Source organism: Mandrillus leucophaeus, unplaced genomic scaffold, assembly GCF_000951045.1.
Source record: "Mandrillus leucophaeus isolate KB7577 unplaced genomic scaffold, Mleu.le_1.0 Scaffold21, whole genome shotgun sequence".
NCBI classification, from domain to species: Eukaryota; Metazoa; Chordata; class Mammalia; order Primates; family Cercopithecidae; genus Mandrillus; species Mandrillus leucophaeus.
Window position 1 is genome coordinate 702,344 of NW_012102143.1, and position 21,711 is coordinate 724,054.

Consider the following 21,711-nt stretch of genomic DNA (forward strand, 5'->3'; position numbering starts at 1 on the left):
AAACTTATTTTTTTAACATTTAACATTATGTCTAGTTTCTTAAATGATATTCAACTGTGTGAGATTATCCAAGGAGTTTTTTATTACCAAAGCTATTCAATGAATGCTGACTGTAATGATAACATAGTCATTCACTGAGTTTTCTTTTTTTTTTTTTTTCATTTTATTACATAGAGGCAGGGCCTCACTCTTGCCAGGCTAGAGTGCAATGGCATGATCATAGCTCACTGCAGCCTCAAATTTCTGGGCTTAAGTGACCCTCCCACCTCAGCCTCCTGAGTACCTGGGACCACAGGTGCACGCCTGTGCTAATTTTTAAATGTTTTGTAGAGACAGAGGTCTCGCTATATTGCCCAGGCTTCTCTCAAACTCATAGCCTCTGGCAATCCTTCCACCTCAGACTCCCAAAGTGCTGGAATTACAAACATTAAGCCACCTCACCTAGCCCCATTTTCCTTCTTAATGGATCCTGGCCTTTCCAGATACCCTCCATTTGGTCTTTGTATTTCATGTTAACTGTAAACTTTTGTCTGTACCCTCTTTAAACTTCACAGTACCCATGTTTTCCTTGGCGTTACCACAGTTAGAACAACATCTCTTAGATTGATATGTCATTCTGTAAAGAAACAGACTATCTAAGACATAACTAATTATCTTAGAATAGGAACTTCAGGTAACCCCAGGTATGAGCCCTATAGGTGTCCCTTCCAGTTTGTTCTGAGCAACCTTAGGGATGTCAGATCAATGACCATTTTGTGGCTGGATGGTAGTGAAAAGTAATTCTTCTACCAGGAGGTGCTGCTAAGCCCCCTTGTTGCAGGTAGAAGCCAGGGTGTAGGAGCAGGGAAGCAGGCAGTTGGGGAAGGAGTTAGATTGGCTGCCCCAGGTCCAGAAGGGACCTGAGATGGCAGTGTAGTTCTGGAATATGTTATCCAGATATTTGGCCTTGTCTGGGAGGAAGGAAGCAGAATTAGCGTAGAAGCAAGTCATAAACTTTGATGGGAGCTCTTAGCTACGTAAGATAGCCTTATGCAGGAGAACTCTTCATTGCCACTTGGTTCTCATTAAAACATCTGAAGATGTGAGCACTGGTTCTTCTGAAATCATAGAGCTTCTCTTCTAACCGATATAGCAGGGGTTTATCATGAGTGCTTTCTTCCAGCAAACCTAGAAAGTATCTCACATTGACCTGTAAAACACACCATGAGGACAACCATAGAGGAACTCAGCTCTATTTCACAGGTAGAAAGTCTAGGACCATCAGAACCCTACCACCAACCCCAGAATCTGGGAGAGAACAGAGACAAGGTCAGAGCTGCTGGCTTCCCGCTTGGGGTTATATAACTCCCCAACTCCTCAAGTCCCTGGAAACTGAGGCCAATTCCCTGGAAGATCATTCTGTTCTCTACTGTTTTTTCAAGAATACAGCCAGCTTGATCACTGGCTCTGAGTATTGTATGGGAATGTCCCGTTTTCTTTTTTTCCATGCACTGGATGCCTACCATTATGGTCATTGTTTCATCAGTTTGTGTTCAAACTTGCCTGGATCTCCTATTTTTATGTATGTTTGGCTTATATTTTGAAGAATTTTGCTTTGTTTATATATACCCTCATCTGTTTCCAAAAAGATTTTGAGAGGGCTTACAATAAAGGAAATGAACAGTGAGCTGCATTTAAATAATAGAAAGACAGAAAATCAGAATGAAGGAGAGGAGCGTCAGAAAGAATGTGACATCTCTAGGGGTGGGCACAGCTCCTGTGACTGGGCTTCATGTTTTCTGATTTCGGTATCACAGATGCAGTCATCCTGCTTGGTGGGGTGGGGGAGGGAGAGTTTATAAGGTTATCTCTTATAACAAACTCCATTGAACATTGAGAATTATTTTTCCTAGCACCTAAAAGCAGCTTCTCACATGAGGCTTGATATTGGAAATATTCAGTGTTACAACAGTGGAAAGCGTTTGCGTTTTGGGCAAATGAGGAAAGAGATTTTTTTTTTTTTTTTTTTTGAGACTATTTCCCAGGCCTTGTCTAGTTACTGGGCCGTGTTCTTGCCTCTCTCATGCCTAAGATCGCAGTGGTGTGATCTTGGCTCACTGCAACCTCTGCCTCCTGGGTTCAAGCGATTCTCCTGCCTCAGCCTCCGAAGTAGCTGAGATTACAAGCACCCACCACCACGCCTGGCTAATTTTTGTATTTTTAGTAGAGATGAGGTTTCACCATGTTGGCCAGGCTGGTCTTGAAGTCCTGACCTCAGGTGATCCACCTGCCTTGGCCTCCCAAAATGCTGGGATTATAAGCATAAGCCACTGCACCTGGCCCGGAAAGAGATTTTATAAGGCTATTTCTTAAGACAAAATCTGGTGAAGGGATATATTAACCCACCCTTGAGGAAGGCAGGTGCTAGAGAGCCAAGCTCATATGATCTACACACATAACTTTCTAGCCTAATCTGATGCCAAGATAAAGTGTAGAACATCTCTGAGTGAGTGGAGAGCCTGTCACTTGGGCTACTTCTGTTCCCTTCTCTTTGCTGAGTGTTTGATCGAGGCTGTGTAGCAGTCACTGTAAAGTGGGAGGCTTCCACAAGGCCTGCAGCTTGGGTAGGACCACTGCTGAGGGCGGGACCACAAGTTTTAGAAAGCAGATAGATAGGTAACAGAATTAGTATATTCTATATGCAAGGAAATCTAGATAGCATCCTTCTCAGATGTACAACCATCTCTGTGCATTGGAAGGGGTGATAGGCAGTTCCTGCAGTCAGCACTGACACTTTCCTGTGGAAGCAGCTTTGGGTAACTCCATTACTTCAACAGTAGTTGGCCTGAAGCCCCTGAGCTCTGAGCAAAAATGGTTTGATATGGTGATGTTCCAACACAGTCACCTTCTTTGGCCATTAAAATCCTCAAAAATGCTCCAACTTTGATTAGGATGAGGAGATTGACTGCACTCTCTCTCCAGCTGGCTGCATGTGACACACGCAGACTTGCTTATCATGCTGTGTATTCACTGTTGAATATTGCTCAGGCATGTGAGAGGCAAGAACATGGCCCAGTAACTGGGCAAGTCCTGATTGGGAAGCTGCTGAAGTAAAGGTGCTCCTGTTCTGCTAAAAGAGACCCTGGGATCAGGGATGAGCTCTTCCCTGCTGGGCTCACCCAGTAATACAGGTCGTGTGGGACAGTGGTGAGCAGAACTCTCCTGCCATAGACGAGCTGGTGAGCAATGGAGTCACCTTCAGAAGAGGAGGTAGCTTGACCTGGGGGCATGACTGCTACCACCAGGCCCTTTTCTCTTGGGACTGGCTCCTTCCTACAGAGCAGCCCTCCCTGTGGGTTGACCATAGCTCCAGAGACAGACTTTTTTTCTTCTCAGAAAGTAAAACCTCAGCATTGAAGAATCCTTGTCCTGTCATTTTTAACCTTAATGAGAACAGAACAAGCCTCTGGAATAAGGTGCAGCGCAGTCAGGAGAAGTGGCTTTAAGTGAAAACACAGCTGTGGGGTTTACAGACGGCGCTGCAGGGAGGCGTCATCCAATGGGAGCAGCCAGCCTCACTATAGACTTTCCAACACTAATGAATCGGGAACTCCATGCTGAACAGGGTTTAGTTTGATGGGTCCCTGTGCCAGCAGAAGGATGTATTTTTCTTGAAAGACCAAGGTGCCAGAAATCTCCATGATTACGTTACTGGAGCAAGGTTCTTTTTTGTGGTTTGTGAAGTTGAGCGTCAGGACTGCAGGATTCTCTTGCTCTTTCTCACTCTTATTTTTTCCAGGTCAGAACCAGAGCTTGGGGTGGGGAGGAAAATCCTGCTGAATGAGCAAGTTCTTTCTTAAAAAGCTCTCTCCAAGTCCAAAAAGACTTCAGTGGACTTAGGAGAAAGAAATTTAATACATTGCCATAGAATCGTTGTTAACCAAGTTAAAGCAAAGTCCACAGCATCTTTGTCTTATAAAAGAAAGCAAAAAGGAGATGGAAAAACGAATTGATACTTAGGAAATCCAAACCAAACAGTGAACACTAAAGAAGAAAAACTCAAGATCATCTCAGAATGTGGAGATTTTCTTCTAATCAGATTTTTCTATTAAAAACCAAGGCTGCAGGTAGAAGTAACTTTGATCTTTTAAAAAGTTTGCCATAAATGGCATAGCTGAAATGTTTGAACTGTGCTAGGATTTACCACTTTCAGCTTAAGGAAGAGTTGGACACCCTGCAAAACCCAGTGGACTATGAGGGGAAGAGTCAACCATGGAGAGGCTGGAGGCTTCCCAGGCCAGCCTTGACCTATGTTTGAACCTTAGTCCTAATAACTAGCAGATTGAAGCAAATTCACAGGCCTCCTGGAGAACCCATGTTGGTTTGAACTGGAGCAGTCCTGGCCAAATAACTCACACTGTACTCTTACCAGTGACCTCCCTCATTACACCCCTGTGAGGGGAGCTCTGAGCTAGCATCCTAGGTTCCCCTGCTCATTCATGGAGTAGCCTGCAGAGGAAGCTGAATGGCTGTGTCCTGCTGGGACTGTAAGTACCTTCCAGGAGATGGGCAGAGAGAGACCTGGTTGCCCGTGAGAGGTCATCTTGGAGGTATTGTGAACAAAACGGGGAATTCCTAAACTTTTAAACTCATTTTTTGCCCTTCCAAGGTCAGGCCAGGAGTTTTCCAAAGCCTCAAAACCTCTAATGTGGTATCTTCCCTAACTGATGAGTGCCTAGTGGCCCTTTGATGACGTTCTCCAAGTGTGGCTGTTTGACAAAGCTGCCCGTGTGCCTGGGCCAGCTGAAGATCTACCTGTTCAGTAGCCCGGAGGGACCCCTGGCATGCTTGCCTAGCCACACTTTCCTGTCTTGTCCCGTCACTCTTCTGGTTATTCTTATCAATGTAGCCTGGCCCACTGTCCTCACCAGGCTGGGATCCAAAGTAAGGTCACATGTCTTTTAGTAGCTACATTAAAAGACTCAGTGGACACCCCTTCTCCTGCTTACCTAGCACATTCTTTCTGCCCCTAAGTTCTCCCTGAAGTGCCATCCCCAAGCAGCAATAATCTGAGCAGCCTGAGGAAGCTGTACATAGTCCTTAGTCACTCATTCTTGTTACCCACCTGTTACCACCTGCTGGGAGGATGGCCTTGCTGTCTCCATTGTCATCCCACCCAGAGAGGTCAGAGGGGCTAAAGGAGGGCCTCTCAAAGGCCCAACAACCCCAGCGGGGCCTGCATCCCATATTTCCACAGATTCTGGGGAAGATTCTCCTCTCCCAAGGGTCCTAGTCCCTTCAACTCATCCAGGCTCCTAGAGCCCACCCACACGATTCTCTGGGACCAGTTTCCCGGGAGCCCCACCCTAGAGCAGGAGGCCTAGGTCCAAAGGGGTCCCAGTGGTAGTCTCATGCTCTGGCTGCCTGGAGCCTGCCCTCCTGTGTGACCTCAGCCTGAGCCCCTGGAAGGAGAAGGCTCTTCCATTTTCTGCCCTATGAGGAGACTGACCTTTCCTTGTTGGGATGAGAGCCTTGCCTCTAACTGAACCCATTTGAAGGCTTCCGCCCTCTGCTGGTGGAAGCTGACAGAGCAGCCTTGTTACTGCCTCTTGGGTCCTTCCCTTCCTTCCCTCTTCACTCAATACCAGGACCATTGTGCCGTTGGAAACTGTCCACCCAGAGAAGCCTGTTCCGGGGGAAAGGATTGGGTAGTGGTGAGCTCTCCTGCTTGACGTGACGCTGCCTCTGGAGAGAGAAAGACCTTGTGAAGTCTGAGTGGCTGCCATTCTTGCAGGCTGACTTCCCAAGGTGAGCTGCTCTGTGGGTGGGTCCCTGCAGGTGGTGATTAGGGCCACAGCGCTGCTGCTGCCTGGTTCCTTGCCGTGCCTGAGAGGTAGGAAGCATCTAGTGAGCATTGCTGAGGGAAGGAGCTCGTGCCTCTTCAGGGTGCTGACAAGATGGCAACACCTGAACACTGAGTGTCTGAGCCACAGCTTGTCATTTACTGAGCAGGAGGCAGATGTGAGGCTGAATTTATTTCCTGAAGAGAAAGGAGAAATTCTTTTGAAGGGATGACACTGGACACCTGCTGTGACAGTGATAAGGACACCGAGTGCCCAGGAGACCTGGTGAAGCCACCCTCGGACTCTCTGGGGAAAATGCCTCCAGCATCCCAGCGAAGGGGAAAACAAAAGATCAGGGCCACTTGGACAGAGGAGGGACAGGCAGGAAGGGCTCCCCTGGAAGCAGGTGGAGCATGAGGAAGGGCGCAGAGGCCTGAGAGAGCCTGGCCTGCTCTGAACCCCTCAGGGAAGTGGACTGCGTAGCGGGAGTGCACGGAGCTCTGCAGGAGCGGGAGAGCGGACCTTCCCTGTCCTGTAAGACTCCTGCTGTCTGCCCTGAGTGCCTCCCTGGCTGGCACACCCTCCCGAGCACAGGCCTACCTCTTTCCATTGCTCTGTTGCTGTCCATATTTGTTCATATGAACAACCAACCTCCAGAGACCCTGCTCTGTGTTTAATTCACTTTTATATCTCCAATAGCAGGAAGCCATCAAAGGTACTAAAGAGGGAAGTGTTACCAGGCTTATGTTTCAGGAAGATAACAGCTGTGTTCTAGAAAGCGAATTAGGAGAACAGAGCCAAGGGAGTGGGAAGACACATTGTGTGTCAGTGTCCTTAGGAGAAGCATAAGCACAAATTACACAAGGGCAGTAGAGGGCCCGAAGGTGGCAGGGACCAGGCCTGCCTCCACCAAGGCGCTGGCTGCCCACGTTGTCACTTTGGAGTCTGTGTCCTCCATGACTTGGCTTCCTTCTCAGGCTGGTGACAAGCTGGTTGCAGCAGTTCTGGCCCATGTACCCAGAAGCACTCAACAAGCATCCCCTCGTACCTCATCGGCCTTGGTTGGGTCACACATCCATTCCTGAACCAGTTTCTAGGGCCAGGAAATGCCATACCCTGATTGGCTTAGGTTTCTTATCTCAGAGCTGTCAGGTCCAGCCCTATAGCTAGAGGTTGGGTCTGCTTCCCTTGAACCCCCTAAACTGGGAAGCAGGACAGGGGAGTCAATAACTGAGTGAAAGTAGGGCATCCTTAGCAAGGAGGAAATGCCTGCTAGATATGCATCCGTGTCTGCTGCAGGAACCAGAGGGACCCATTCATTCATGTATTGAACCTTGCACATGGTAAGCACCTACACACCAGTAGGGACATACTTTGTGGAAACAGCATACCATCATCCTGGGTGAATTTCAGTCCTCATGACAGATCTCCCACCCTCATCCCTACCCAGACCCTTGGCTCTCCATTCCTTGACTTCTTTTTGGATCTTGTTTTTGACCAGCCATCTCCAAGGTCAGATACACAGCCTGCTCTCTGACCATGGCCTCGGCCCCTTCAACTCCCTTACCCAGTGACCCCCACACTCCTTTCCTTGACCCCTCAGACACTACACCCAGAGATTAGCAACATGGACCACACTTCAGCTCTGCCACTTACTTGGTAATTTGGGCCAAATACCTAATACACTCTCCTGTAACATAGAGGTAGGAACCAGCCTTGCAGGGCTGTTGCGAGGATTAAATAAGATCAGCATGAGAGATGCTTAGGACAGAGGATGTGCTTAATAAATACTAGCTCCATTCCAGACATCGGTCACCCAGCCACTTCTGTTTTCTTCCCGTCAGCCTCCTCCCCATTTATTTCCTCCCTGTTCCCCTGTAGGTCTCCTGGTCCATATGCTGCTGTATTGTATCTCCACTCCCTTACCCCCTTATTCTTTCCTCAAACCTTCCTGGCAGATAGTCAGCTTGGACCAACCTAACTTTCTTCTCGCTAATGTCTAGGTTGCTAGAAAAAAGTTAACAGTGGGACAGATGCTTACTACACAGTAACTTCAGATCCTGTGGCCTCAGGGGGATCCGAATACTCCCTGGCAATCCTTATGCTCTGCCCAGGTCAACTGTTTTTCCTATTCTCCAAAGGAGCAATTTCAAACCTTCATCACTTTCTTCAAACTCCTTCCCCCATAACACTCCCCATTCTTTGCATATAATTTGTCTCCTAAATTTCAGGAAAGAACCCAAAAAATCACACTAGGACTTTCTAAATCCCCCCTGCCCAATCCACAGATCTCACTGTTATCCCTGCCCATCTTCGTTCCTCCTGTGGCTGAGAAAGGGGTTCCACTTTTGTGTTGGATCCAATCCCTTGTCATCTCAGAGACTTGGAATCTGCATTTCTTGCTGTCTCTCTTAATGTCTTCTACCCCACCATCCATAGTGCCTTCTTCCTGTCAGCATTGAAACAAGTCTGTCATCTTTAAATATACTCCCTTCAAACACCTTCAGTATACTCCCACATCCTCTCATCCTTTCCCATTCCATTTCATGAATCTTGCCTCTTCCCTAGCACTGTCTAATTTGCTAAAAGAGTTGTATTCACTCATGATCGCCATTTCCTGGCTTTCTACTCGTTTTTCAACCTGTCACCCCCATCTCTGCTCCCAGCACTCCCTGCAAGAGTCTTTTCTGATAGAGCCAAAGGATTCCTTGTTTGGGAACATTCTCTGTTACTTGACCTCTTAGAAGGATTTAATGCTGCTGACTACGCCTTCCTTGAGGCATGTTCTCCCCTTGGCTTCTATAATGTCAGAACTCAGAACTCCATAGCCACTCCCTAGTTTCTGTTGTCCAGCTCTTAAATGCAGGTGTTTCTCAGGATTCTGTCCAGGGCCCTCTTATCCCTCCAGGTTACAATCTTGCTTGTAAACTTCAGAACTGTATATTCAGCAGCCTACTGGCCATCTCCACTAGATGCCTCTCAGGTATATTAGAATCAGCAGTCTCAAACTGAACTCAAACTCTCCTCCCAAACCTGTTGTTCTTCCTTGTCAGGGTGAGTAGCAATAGCATCTGCCCTGCAGCCTGAGCCAGACAATCCTGAACACTATTGTTGACGCTTCTGTCTCTCACTGACTTTATCTCCAGACCATCACCAAGTCCTGTAATGCTGGTGAGGTGAAAGGAGCGTGGATTTTGGTTAAAATTCCAGTTCTAATTGTAGTTTGCACAAACTACTTAACCTTTCTCAGCCTCAAGTTCCTCATTTGTTTAAAGGAAGTAGCAATACCTAATTTAAGTGGTTGTTGTCAGGATAAAGGAAAGCCTTTACTTGGTAGGTGATATGGTTTGGCTCTGTGTCCCCACCCAAATCTCACCTTGAATTTTAGTAATCCCCACATGTTGTGGGAGGGACCCAGTGGGAAGTAATTCAATCATGGGGGTGGGCTTTTCCTGTGCTGTTCTCGTGATAGTGAATAAGTCTCACAAGATCTGATGGTTTTATAAATGGGAGTTTCCCTGCACAAGACCTCTTGCCTCTCGCCACGTAAGACTTGCCTTTGCTTCTCCTTTGCCTTCCACCATGATTGTGAGGCCTCCCCAGCCATGCGGAACTGTGAGTCCATTAAACCTCTCCTTTATAAATTACCCAGTCTCAGGTATGTATTTATTAGCAGTGTGAGAACAGACTAATACAGTAGGCATTCAATAAATGTGAGTCCTCCATTTAGTAAACATGACTGCTCTTCTGTTCCAGTCCTCTCTCTCCCCAACCCCATCACCACCTCTGCTGACTTGCCTTATTGTTGAATTGGTGTGTACATAGTTTCCTGACTTTGAGAATCCCCCTGCAATTAGATTTCCCATTGTTCCTTCATGACTAAGAACTAAGTGCTGGTCACCACAGCATTGAGTGCAGTCTGGGAGGCAGATTCCAGCTATCACTGCCACATAGTTAGATGTGTATGTACTTCCAAGTCTTGTCTCTTAGCTGTCTCCTATGCCACCGCACCTCCGTAAGCTAAATCCTCATCATCTCATTTGGGTACTGCAGCAGCCCCTCTGAGGCCTTTCTCCACGCCCTCTCTCACTTCAGTCCTTCTCTGCCTGACCATCATAGCTGGTCTTTCTGCCCTGAAACCTGCCATGGCTTCTCTCTTCTGGCGAAGTGAAGTCCACACACTGCTACGTGCAGCCTGCCTTGCCAGCTCATCTCCCTTGCGTGCCTGTGCCAGCTCAGTGGCTAAGTCCTCTCTGACCCAGTGTCAGTTTTCATGATGAGGGAGCAAGAAGGATGCTTAGATACTGGTTGAGAAGCTGAATACTGTACTTCTTGGGTCTAGTGGCCAGTAGGACAGGCATAAGACACTTAGCTAAGAGCAGCTGTCCAGAAAACAGGGACCAAAAGACACAGGAAACCCAGGAGGACTTAGAATTCTGTAAGAATCACCAGTCATAAAATAAGGAGGAAAACCGATTAGTCTTCTGTCATAGCAATGTATGCTTATGAAGAATTTGGAAAATGCAAAGAAAGTAATCACCTGGAACCTCTCACCTAGTGATAGGCACTGTTGCTGTTTCAGTATGTTCCTTCCAAGTCCTTTTTTTTTCCCCCCCGAGGCAGACTCTCACTATGTCACCCAGGCTGGAGTGCAGTGGTACAATCTTGGCTCACTGCAACCTCCACCCCCCAGGTTCAAATGATTCTTGTGTCTCAGCCTCCCAAGTATCTGGGACTACAGGTGCTTGCCACCACACCCAGCTAATTTTTTGCGTTTAAGTAGAGATGGGGTTTTACCATGTTGCCCAGGCTGGTCTCCTGAGCTCAGGCAATCCACCCGCCTCGGCCTCCCAAAGTGCTAGGATTAGAGGCATGAGCCACTGCACCTGGCCTCAGTCTTTCTTCTAAGAAGTCTTTGTCCTTTTTTACACAGTCTTCATGGTACACTGTACAATCAAGTGTACATCCTGCTTTATCTCGTCTGTCCAGCGTATTTTTCCTGGGTTAGTAAAATTTCTGCCTAAGCCATGTAACGACTGCTTGCTATTCCACATGTGACTACAGGATAGTTTCTTTAGCCTTTTGCTATTGCTGGACTTTTTAGTCTTTCCAATAAATAACACTGGGAGGGAGGGACAGTTTTGCGAATAAAACTTTTCTTCCTACATTTCTGATAATTTTTCTAAGCTATAAATTTATAACTTAAATCACTGAGTCAAATGATATGAAAATTTCTAAGCAGTGCAGACTCAAAAGGGACAGAATGAATATAGACCGGACCTCAACTGCAAAGAGAGAGGTGAAGAGAAAAGGGTTGTAACTAACAGATTCTTTTAAAATTATTTTTTACTTCACAAAGGAGAGGGCTGGGGAGATTCAAGTGGTGCTCTGTAGGGAAAACATGCCTTTGAACTGAGTTCCTGGCTTCATGATGGTCGAGAAGGGCTTGTTTCTGCTTTTGTGTTTTCATCTGGGTCAGTCAGAGGACAAACCATTCCTATGAGTTCCTTTCCCAGTAAGGAAGAGAAAAATCATCCAGTATATAATGATGCAGATCGTTAGCTGTGTTCGCAGCCTTGTAGTTTAAAAAATATATATATATAAAATAATGTATCCTCCTAATGTGCAGTTAATTTTAGTTAAAATTTCCCTAGTGCTTTAAAAACCCGGTGAATTTATAAACATAGTAACTGGCTTGCATTTGGAACGTTCAAGCTGTCATAACCAGCTGGCTGTAGCAGGGCATGCTGCACCTCCTTGCGCTCTGTTGGGAGTTCAGCACTCACCTGAGCACTGCCCTCTTGAATCCAGAAAGAAACCAAGACCTTCCCAGAGTTCCTGTTCCTAATTTTCCGTAACTGAAGAAAGCTAATGAGTGTCTCAAAGTTAACATGTCCAAAGTCAAACCTTTGACTCCCTGTCAGTCCCCAAATTCAGTCTTTCTCTCAGCAGTGGATCAGCCACCTGACTGGTGATTCAGATTCAAAAGTTTGAACTGTCCTTGATTTCTTCCTTTCTTTCCTTGCCACTGCCAACATCACATCCACCAGCATATCCTGTTGATTCAGCTTCTAACATATACCTCAAATTGTCCATTTCTCTTACTCTATCCCAGCTCCCCTGGCCACTCCCCTAACTCTGGAGTGGCTGCCTCCTGCAGGATGTTGCTTCTACTCTGTGGTCTGTGGTCTGCAGACTGCACTGTAGCCAGAGGGATCTTGCCGAAATAGAATTCTGATTACGTCGTCTACTCTTTCTTTGTCTCTTCTTCGCTGTTAAGGTAAAGGCCAGAAATTCCAGTGTGGCCAAGAAGGTCCTCCCCAGAGCCACCCACCGCGTCCCTGGATCTATCAGGGCCCAACTTCACCAGCCATCCTGCAGCTCCCACCCCAGGGCTTCTGCACTCAACTGTGCTGTCTCCCCAGGAGAACCCTCTGCACTCCCCTCCCTCCTCCTCCTGATTCAGAGGAGCCTTCCCTTCTACCCATTCTATCCAGGTCAGGCTCTTTACTTTCATAGAAACATGGGGATTTTTTCTTGCTTCAGAGAGCCTATTTTAATTTGAAGTTCTACACATGTATACACATTCATTGGTGTGATCCTTTGATTGCCATCAGTCTTCTCTGCTAGGCAGTGAGACCCATGAAAAGGGTCTGCTGTCACTGTTCTTTCCCTCTCAGCTAGCTCATGTCTAGCACAAGGTAGGTGCTTAATAAATGTATTGGTTGCATGCTGAATGAACGAGTAGAGTCCTGCTGACAGTTGTCATTGATGGATGGGGTCCTTGTAAGGTGTAGGCTCTTCCCAGAGCGGGCAGGCCCAAGTTTTCCACAACACATTGACTTGAGGGAGTGTGACTTTGTTTGATTTTATTTTTTTCATTTCAGCTATTGGAGCGAATAGAGCATGCTGCCTAAAACTTATTTTTTCTTCTCTCTCTGTTCAGCTAAAGCTTGCTTTCACTCTGGACCACGAGACCGGATTGCCTCAAGGATGTCATATCTATGAGTACCGTGACAGCAACAAGTAAGCCACTCAGTGGGAAAGAGTGTCACTTCACATGTGTGCAGCAGTGGTGCCTGTGGGCTTTCTGACACTGAGCTTCCATTGCTAAGTGGTCATCAGGAAGGGAATACACCTTTTACTACTATACTGGAAAATAGCGGGCAGAGAAATATTCCTCTTGTAAGATCTCTTTGCCCCTAAGTATAGAACTTGGGGCACTTGTAGAGGAGCAGTTGTGGTGTGTTAGAAGTAGATGTTGAAGCAGACCTTCTTTCAAGGCTCCAGATGTACCCCAGACACTCTCTACTCTGGGTCTCCAATCATGTGCCTGCTTGTTTGGTTCACTGTGTGACTTTGGCTTTGTTGCAGTTCTCAGTCACTGTCTATGCTTAGGTTTATGGGTTTTGTTGTGATTATCTTCCTTGTGTATTTTATATTAATAGTTGGGAGATTTCTGAGTACTTACAGAGATTTAAATTGGTGGCCTTGTTGGAAAGGTGGCACCTTGCATAATTTCATAGCACCTCCTTTCCACATCATAGAATGTCTCATTTTTTTTTTTTGGACAGGGTCTTGCTCTGTCACCCAGGCTAGAGTGCAGTGATAGAATCATGGCTCACTGCAGCCCGAAACTCCTGGGCTCAAGTGATCCTCCCACCTCTGTTTCCCGAGTACCTGGGACTACAGGTGCATGCCACCATGCCCAGCTAATTTTTCTAAAGTTTTAGTAGATACAGGTCTCCCTATGTTGCCCAGGTTGGTCTTGAACTCCTGAGCTCAAGCGATCCTCCCACCTCGGCCTCCCAAAGTGCTGGGATTACAAGTATGAGCCACTGCACCCAGCCACAGACTGCCTCCTTGACTGTGTATTTTTGTTTGTGAGACAGTGAAAGTGGTGGTGAGTGAGGCACAGGGAATGTGCCCCAATGATGACAATGATGGTAATGACAGCAGCTACCATTGAGCACCTCCTGTGTGTTAGGCATAGTACTGGGGACTTCACATTTGTTATCTCATTTAATCTTCATAACAACCCCGGGTGTGTTATTTTATTATTGTCATATTTGCAGAAGCTAAGGTCTAGGGAACTAAAGTAATTCACTCAGGGTAACTTGCCACAGCTGTGAGAAGCAGAGTCAACATTATCATGTTTACTCTGGGGAGAGAATAGATGGAAAACAATTGACCCATATTGCCACTTAGAAACTCCAGTCAGTGACAAGAGCAGTCCCAACCTGGATTTAAAGAGAATGTACTCTGGTCTCATCGTCTAAATATCCAGGCTGTTTAATTTCATCCAGTAGAAGGAAACAAATAGGCACATGCCAGTAGAACCATCTATGACCTTCCAAAAGAGAAATCGGTGCCTTCCTCGAGACCTCTGGCGCTGTTTTGGGTGGAAGAGAGGCTAATGGGTGCCCTCATTACCACATCTCCACTGGGATTACCTTCAAGATGTGATGACTCTTTGTAATTTATCTTTAGGAGAATGCCATAGTAACTGGTGTGTACCCCTAATTAATCATAGGAAGGATTGACCAGACATCCTTTAACAATTCTGGCTGGACTCTCTGCTCTTTGGGAAAAGGTTGCAGAGTTTTTATTCAATGGGAGAAGGGCACCAACTCTCTGTCCTTTAAGTTTATGTCTTAGCTGTTCACATATCCAGTGGCAACAACTTGTATTGTCTTTGACTGTGAGAAGAGAAAATAGCCTAGCTCCTTTTTTTTTTTTTTTAATAGAAACAGTGTGTCATGATGTTTCCTAGGCTAGTCTTGAACTCCTAAACTCAAGCCATCCTCTTCCCTCAGCCTTCCAAAGTGCTGAGGTTATAGGTGTGAGTCATCATGCCCAGCCTAGCTCTGTGTCTTGGTCTATCCATAGCTGCTAGCATATTACCAGATCAAGCAATGTAAGAAGATAACTTAGGGTTTATAAATATGAATAAGTTTTGGCCCCCAAAGACCTATAAAAGAAAGTATTTGTGTAGGAAATCGGATACGAGCCATGATCTAGAAAAGTATGGTGATCAAATGCTTTGGTGATTGCTCTCTCTGGTTCTCTCTTGCTTGTATTAGAGTCAGTCTTAGGGTTCATTCTCAATCCTTAGACAACTTTCTTAACCTCTCTGAGTCTCTAGTTTCTTTTTTCTTTTCTTTTCTTTTTTTTTTTTTTTTTCTGTTTTTTGAGACGGAGTCTTGCTTTTGTCGCCCAGCCTGGAGTGCAATTGCATGATCTCGGCTTACTGCAACCTCCACCTCCAGGATTCAAGTGATTCTCCTGCCTCAGCCTCCTGAATAGCCAGTATTACAGGTGCCCGCCACCACACCTAGCTAATTTTTGTATTTTTAGTAGAGACGGGGTTTCACCATGTTGGCGAGGCTGGTCTTGAACTCCTGACCTAGGTGATCCACCTGCCTTGGCCCCCCAAAGTGCTAGGATTATAGTCATGAGCCACCGTGCCCAGCCTGAGCCTCCAGTTTCCTCATCTGTTCAAAATAGTAGGATTAATAATACGTCTCTGGCAGGGTTGCATGAGGCTCTCTGGCCGTGATGTCATGTTGAAGTGTGTCATCACCAATCTCACTATAGAATGCCCATGGGAAGTGTTGGTTGCCTCTTCTTCCCAAAGAGAAAAAGCAGCTCATGACTTCCATTTTCTCAGAAAGTCTTCTGCTAACAGTGTGCTGATGAGGGAAGAGGCTGGTGTGCCTGCCATTCACAGCCTTCAGTTGTGTGCGATGCTCTGTCAAAGGCAGACTCTTCTCCTCACTCATGAGTTGTGAAGCACGGGGGACCCCAAAATCCTGACTATGACTTCTCGTCTCCCCCAGGCCCTTCCCTGTCTGTATTCCTCTGTTTCCATTTTGGGTCATTTTCCCTCCAATGCCTGAATCCAAATATTGGCATAATAGTGGCATTTAGAAAATGAAGATACTCAGCCCAGTCCCTCAAGGGTTCCATGTTGGCTCAGGCCAAGTGACGTGAAGACAACACCAGCAGAGAGAGGAAATTCTACAGATGAAAAAGCTTGCTTGAATATTAGTTTGGTACAACTGATTATTGAAACGATTGCTTTTCCCTTTTGGGTATTCCCTGCAGTACAATTTGTAATCATTTTAACATTCATCTCTGTCTGCCAAATTCAATCCATCAGCAAAAAAGAGTTGTTCTGAATAAGTGCTGAGGCTGTTGGATGGTTCTCCCAAATAGTCTTTCCTTTCAAATGGAATGGCCCAGAAAATGGGCTCTCCATTTTTATAGTTTCTGGATTCTCTTATCAGCCCTCGATTAACGGGATTCAGTATCAAAAGCAGGTCAAGTTTTCTGCAACAGAGAAGAAGGTGGCCCTCAGGTCCATGGGTGGTGCCTGATAGTTTTGATCGTTGGCTCTATGTCATCCTGTTCTCCTTTCACATAAAGGGGCTAATCTCTGCATCTGGGGTCCAGGCAGAACAGTCCCTAGGACTTGTCCATCTTGGATGGGACTTGGACCCTGCCTTCTCTAAGGCTAGGGGCACAGCTCTCGGGTAAACATTCTTAAAGCTCTGAGGTCATTAGAAGAAAGAGAGAAGCTGTCCTATTGTGCCTTGGGTTCAACTAGGAAAGCTCTCCACCTTGAATTATTCTGTCAGCCTCCCAAAAGCTATTCCAATCTGCATCTAAGAGGTGTGAGGCCTCACGCCCCCTGGCAGACGCCACCAGTCACCACCCGTGGACCCAAGGGCCACCTTTTTTTTCTCTGTTGCAGAAAACTTTACCTGTCTTTAACACTGAATCCAGTTAATCAAGGAGTGATTGACAGTCATTTTTGTCAAATTGAAGTTTGGAGATCTCTTGATATAGGGCAAGGAACAAGGCCTTCAAGAGTGAAGAAGTGATTTGTGAGAATTCAGTTACACATTTATGAAGCCCCTGCTTTGTACAGTGTGTTACATGGGGGAGGCAAAGATACGTTAGACCCAGTGCATGCCCTCAGGGTTTGTATAAGTAGCAAAGCACACTCGAGCACCCTGTAGGGATGATGTGCACTTTGGCAGTGGTAGGAATCGAGTGCTGTGGCAACAACGATGAGGAAAGTGAATGCTTCTGACTTTGTAGTTACTGTATGGATGGTGGTGACCTTCACAGACAAGGAGCTTTGTCAGAAGGCTTCTTTCTCTCCATCCCCACTGCCACCCTCCTTCTCACTGCCAGGACTGTAGAGCTGCTTTGCAAGCTGTTCTTCCTGCTGTTAACTGGTCGGCCTCCGGGCTGTCCTCTCTGCAGGCTGAGTGAGTGTGCGTGTCTTTTCCTTCTGGTTGCTTTTTAGGCCTTATTTTTGTCTTTTTGTTCTGCAGTTTTACTACATTATGTCTGAGTGGATTCACTTTTATTTATATTGTTTAGTACTCAATATAGTTCTCATTTAGACATTTTTATCTATTATCTTTGATTCTCTCTAATCTCTCCTTCTGGAACTTGTTAGAAACCCACCATCTTATTTCATCTTTCCTGTCTTTTCTATTTCCGTATCTGTTAGTGCTGCATTTTAGGAAACTTCCGCAGAAGTGTCCGTCACTTTATTCTCCTTGTAGCAGTTTACTATCTGCTGTTTAATAACCCTTCCCAATATGAATGTTTTTATTTTATTTTATTTTATTTTATTTATTTTTTGAGATGAAGTCTCACTCTGTCACGCAGGTTGGAGTGCAGTGTCGCAAACTCATCCCACTGCAACCTACACCTCCTGGGTTCAAGTGATTCTCCTGCCTCAGCCTCCTAAGTAGCTGGGATTACAGGCATGCGCCACCACGCGGGGCTAATTTTTTTGTATTTTTAGTAGAGACGGGATTTCGCCACATTGGCCAGGCTGGTGTCGAACTCCTGACCTCAGGTGATCTGCCCAACTCAGCCTCCCAAAGTGCTGGGGTTACAGGCGTGAGCTACCACACCTGGCCTAATGTTTGGTTTTTATATTTAATTTTCAGAAGTTCCATTTCGTGCTTTTGAAAATCAGCCTATTATTATTAATTAATTTTTTTGTGTCCTAGTCTTCTGTTATGATTTCTATTCTTTCTTTTATCTCCCTGATTATTTTGATTGTATTTATTTTATAGCCTCTTCCCAGTTGTTTGAAGATTTTTAGTTCTAGTTCCAAGAGTACCAGTTCTCTTATTTCTTGTGTCTATTGACTCACTCTTCTGTGGTTCATTTTCTCTTGCAATTTGTTTTTTATCATAAGATCGTCTTAGGCTGTACGTGGTGGCTCACGCCTGTAATCCCAGCACTTTGGGAGGCCAAGGCGAAAGGATCACCTGAAGTCAGGAGTTCGAGATCAGCCTGGCCAACATGGTGAAACCCTGTATCTACTAAAAATATGCAAATTAGTTGAGCATGATGGCACACGCCTGTAAGACCAGCTACCCGGGAGGCTGAGGCAGGAGAGTCACTTGAGCCCAGGAGGCAGAGGTTGCAGTGAGCCGAGATGGTGCCATTGCACTCCAGCCTGGGTGACAGAACAAGACTCCATCTCAAAAAAAGAAAAAAAAAAAAAAAAGAATCTCAAGTAGGGATTGTGTTTAGTGGGAGTTCCACATACTGTGGGTTATGGATGTGTTATCTCATCACTTTTGCATGTGTTCTGCCAAGACCCAGGGAGGTTCATAGGCCTGCTAGTTTGGATGTTAACTCCTTGTCTTAGGAGTCTCACCTCCTGGGTAGCTGGACTCCTCACCCACGTGCCGTGTGGGCTTGGCCTGTCTATTTCTCATAGGAAATGCCTCTGTTCTGTGCCACATACAGACATTCCTCTGCTCTGTGAGAAAGGTCTTCCTGGTTCTTTGTTCAAAGACTAACAGCCCCCAGGATCCTGGCTTTATGTGGGGATCTCAGTTCCAGTTCCATGGCCAGGTCTTCTGCCTCCTGCGTGTATTAAAATCTTAGCTCCTATAACTGTATCAACGTCTGATACTCCCAGCCCCCAGTTGCCATGGTAAAAATTACAGCTCTGACTTAATTTTTTTTTTCACTTCAAGCATCTGAGAATTTTCCCATTATTCTTCTATACTCAATAATATATTTAAATTATTCTTTTGGTATATTTTATCTATAATTTCTCTGTGTTTGTGTTGGGAAGGAGGTCCACATCAGTTCAGTCTCCCATCTGGTCAGAACCGGATATCTGAATAAACTTAAAAATGGTCACTCATTTAGCAAGTGTATAGAGAGTATCTGCTGCATACCTGTATAGTTCTAGGCCTTGGGGCCATGGAGCTGAATAAACGGTGATTCTGTCAACAGAGGCCCATTCGCCAGTGGAAGGGAGTGGGCACTCCTCAGCAGCAAGGCAGCCCTGTGTTCCCACCCCACCTGCCTGCCATACAGACCCATTCTGTCTTCCTGCCCTGGCACCCTACATGCTGTCTGTACCAGATTACCTCACGCTCCTGCGTACAACTTGTCCCTGTATGCTCATGCCACTTCCTGCTTCTTAGAACATCTGTCTTTCCCAGAACCTCCTGTCCGCCCATCTAGGTAACCTCTGCTTCTCCTTCCACTCTCAGCTAGGTATTTCTTCTCTGGGAAGACATTCCACACCCCTCACAGGCACCACCAAAGCTGGGTCAGGTGTGCCTTCCCTGTGGCCCTGTGCCATGCCCGTCTGCTCTGTGTCAGCTCTTAGCACTGTGCCTTTCAGCTGTGGGTTTACTTGTTGACTTCCTCCACTGGGCTGATGCTTTTGAGGTCAAGGTCTTGCTTTTTCATTTCAGTACCCACAGTGCCTAGTCCACTACTGGCAAATAATGCTTGATGAAGGGAAGGCGGGGGACCTGATTTAGTCCTTTAGGAAGGGAGGAGCGTGGCTACAGGGAAGTCAAACTTCTTTCCAGCTTTGTCTTTTCATTTGCTGTAGGATTACGATGATTAAATTACACGTGACATCAGGGAAACTGTCTCCATGGATAGCTCTGAATTCTGAAGAGCTAACATGGAGAAAAGAGAAGCTGTAAAAATGTGGCTTAACTCTAAATGTAGTGGTAATTACAGTCACTTATATCAGTTTCTTACCATTTTCTGCTGGGTACTGAAGCACAGTGATAGCTATGAAGAGCATTAAACATGTCGGGTGAACTTGTGGAAGCTGCATTCGATCGCAAGGCTATACTCTTGCTCATGATGTCTAGACTTTATGATCCATATACCATAATCATGATGGGAGCTACCATCTTCTGAGTGCCCGCAGACATCAGGCAAGGGGCTTACCCAGGTTATTTCTAGTCTAAAACCATTCAAGAAGAATATTCACAATAAAAAATAGAAATAAAACCAGTGAGAGTCTGAGAGGTTTTATTATTTTCACAATTTTACAGAATAAAAAATAAAAACAAACCAAGACTGAAGAATCTGAAGAGGCTCACCTGCCAAGGCCACAGAGGTCAAGGGCAGAACCTGGCTTCTGCCTCAGTTGTGGCAAATTCTAAAGCCTGTGCTGTGCCTTCATGACACCTACCTTTTTCTCCACACCAGGAAGCTGCAGGGATGCTGATTCCAGCCTTGTCTAAGCAGGCCTGCTTGGGAAGGCTGGCTGGGAAATCCTGGGATTTCCAGTCCCTGTGAACCCCAGGTTAGGTGGGCAGCTTCTGACTTGTCATCAGAGTTCTGGATTAGGCCAGTCACACTGCTTGGCAGGTCACCATCCACTCGGTGGTGTGTGGTGTGGTTGTGTCAGTTATAAAGACCTCATAGTTTTGGGGGTGCAGTTGCCCTGAGTACCTGCCTGAGTGGCCCTTGTAGTAGACCCTGGCAGGCCCAGGCCCTGGCTTTGGGGTGCCTGCTCCTCTGCCTTGCTGGCAGTTGTGCCTCACTTTGTCCAGGCAGTGAGGCCAGCAGCTGCTGTCCCTGCGGACCTCTCAGAGCCTCCTTGACACTCACAGCTGGGTCCTCCGCCTTACTCCAGTCTTACTCTTAGAACAGGTTAGTTTGCTAAACTAAACAAGAGAAAACCTTTCATTTTTCCTGCCCAGCTACCTGACTCATTTTGGGGCCTTGAAATACCTGTCATTAAACTGACTAGCTGGCCTCTAGACGTGTGAGAGAGCTACACTGTGGGACTGATTGCCCTCTGCTGAAGGGTCTGCTGCATTCATGAGCCTGCCTTGAAGGACAGTACTCCTTGCACCTTCCAGAGGATAGGGCAGTTCTGGGCTGCACATCTTCTCCCCAGCCCACGGGCACCTGGTAGCTCAGGTCACTGTAAGGACACCTGGATTCTCTTCCCCAGTGCCCGAGCACATAGTTTTTTCTGCTTGCCAACATGCCCCCTGCCCATGGGGGGGCCTGCTCGGCATCCCCCGGGGTCTCAGAACACGCTCTCTAGACATAATAGAGTTAGAGAACCAACCCTAAAACCACACTACGGTTCTCTGTTTCTTGTTTTGTGTTTATCATGGAGGATGTGATGGGTTCGTTCAGGTGCTCTGACAAGTGGACACCAAGTAGGATTAATGTATGAGAGATGTGTTGGGGCAAGGCCTGTGACGGATGAGGGGAGGGAACAGGGGCAGACCCAGGGCTTCCTTCACCTTACAGCAACCAGCCCTGGTAGACAGTGTGCATCCCAGGGCTTTCCCGTGCTGGCATTATCATAGTGACTCAGGACCTTCTTCCCAGGTCACTGCTGGTGAGTCTTTGAGTAGCTAAGCCACCACTTTGTACAGGGCCTGTCCCTGCCCACACACCACTCAGAAGAGCGTCCCCTTTGCCCCCTAGGTATTGAGCGAGCCACTCCCCAGACTCCATCTTTCTGCCTGTTTCCTCAGAACCACTCCTGTCCCACTTGTGTCAGTTCAGATCTGCAGAGAAGCAGATGCTGAGATGGGATTAGATGTCGAGAAACACATGG

General features: G+C 46.5%; 1 protein-coding gene across 1 annotated transcript in view; it reads left to right on the top strand.

Moving 5' to 3' along the window:
* Nucleotides 1-21,711, top strand: part of DIS3L2 (DIS3 like 3'-5' exoribonuclease 2) — a 389,257-nt gene that overhangs the window by 339,391 nt on the left and 28,155 nt on the right. Inside the window, exon 14 of the mRNA XM_011980219.1 lies at nt 12,769-12,848. Within this exon, the coding sequence (XP_011835609.1) occupies nt 12,769-12,848 (80 nt within the window). The remainder of the gene's footprint in view (nt 1-12,768; nt 12,849-21,711) is intronic.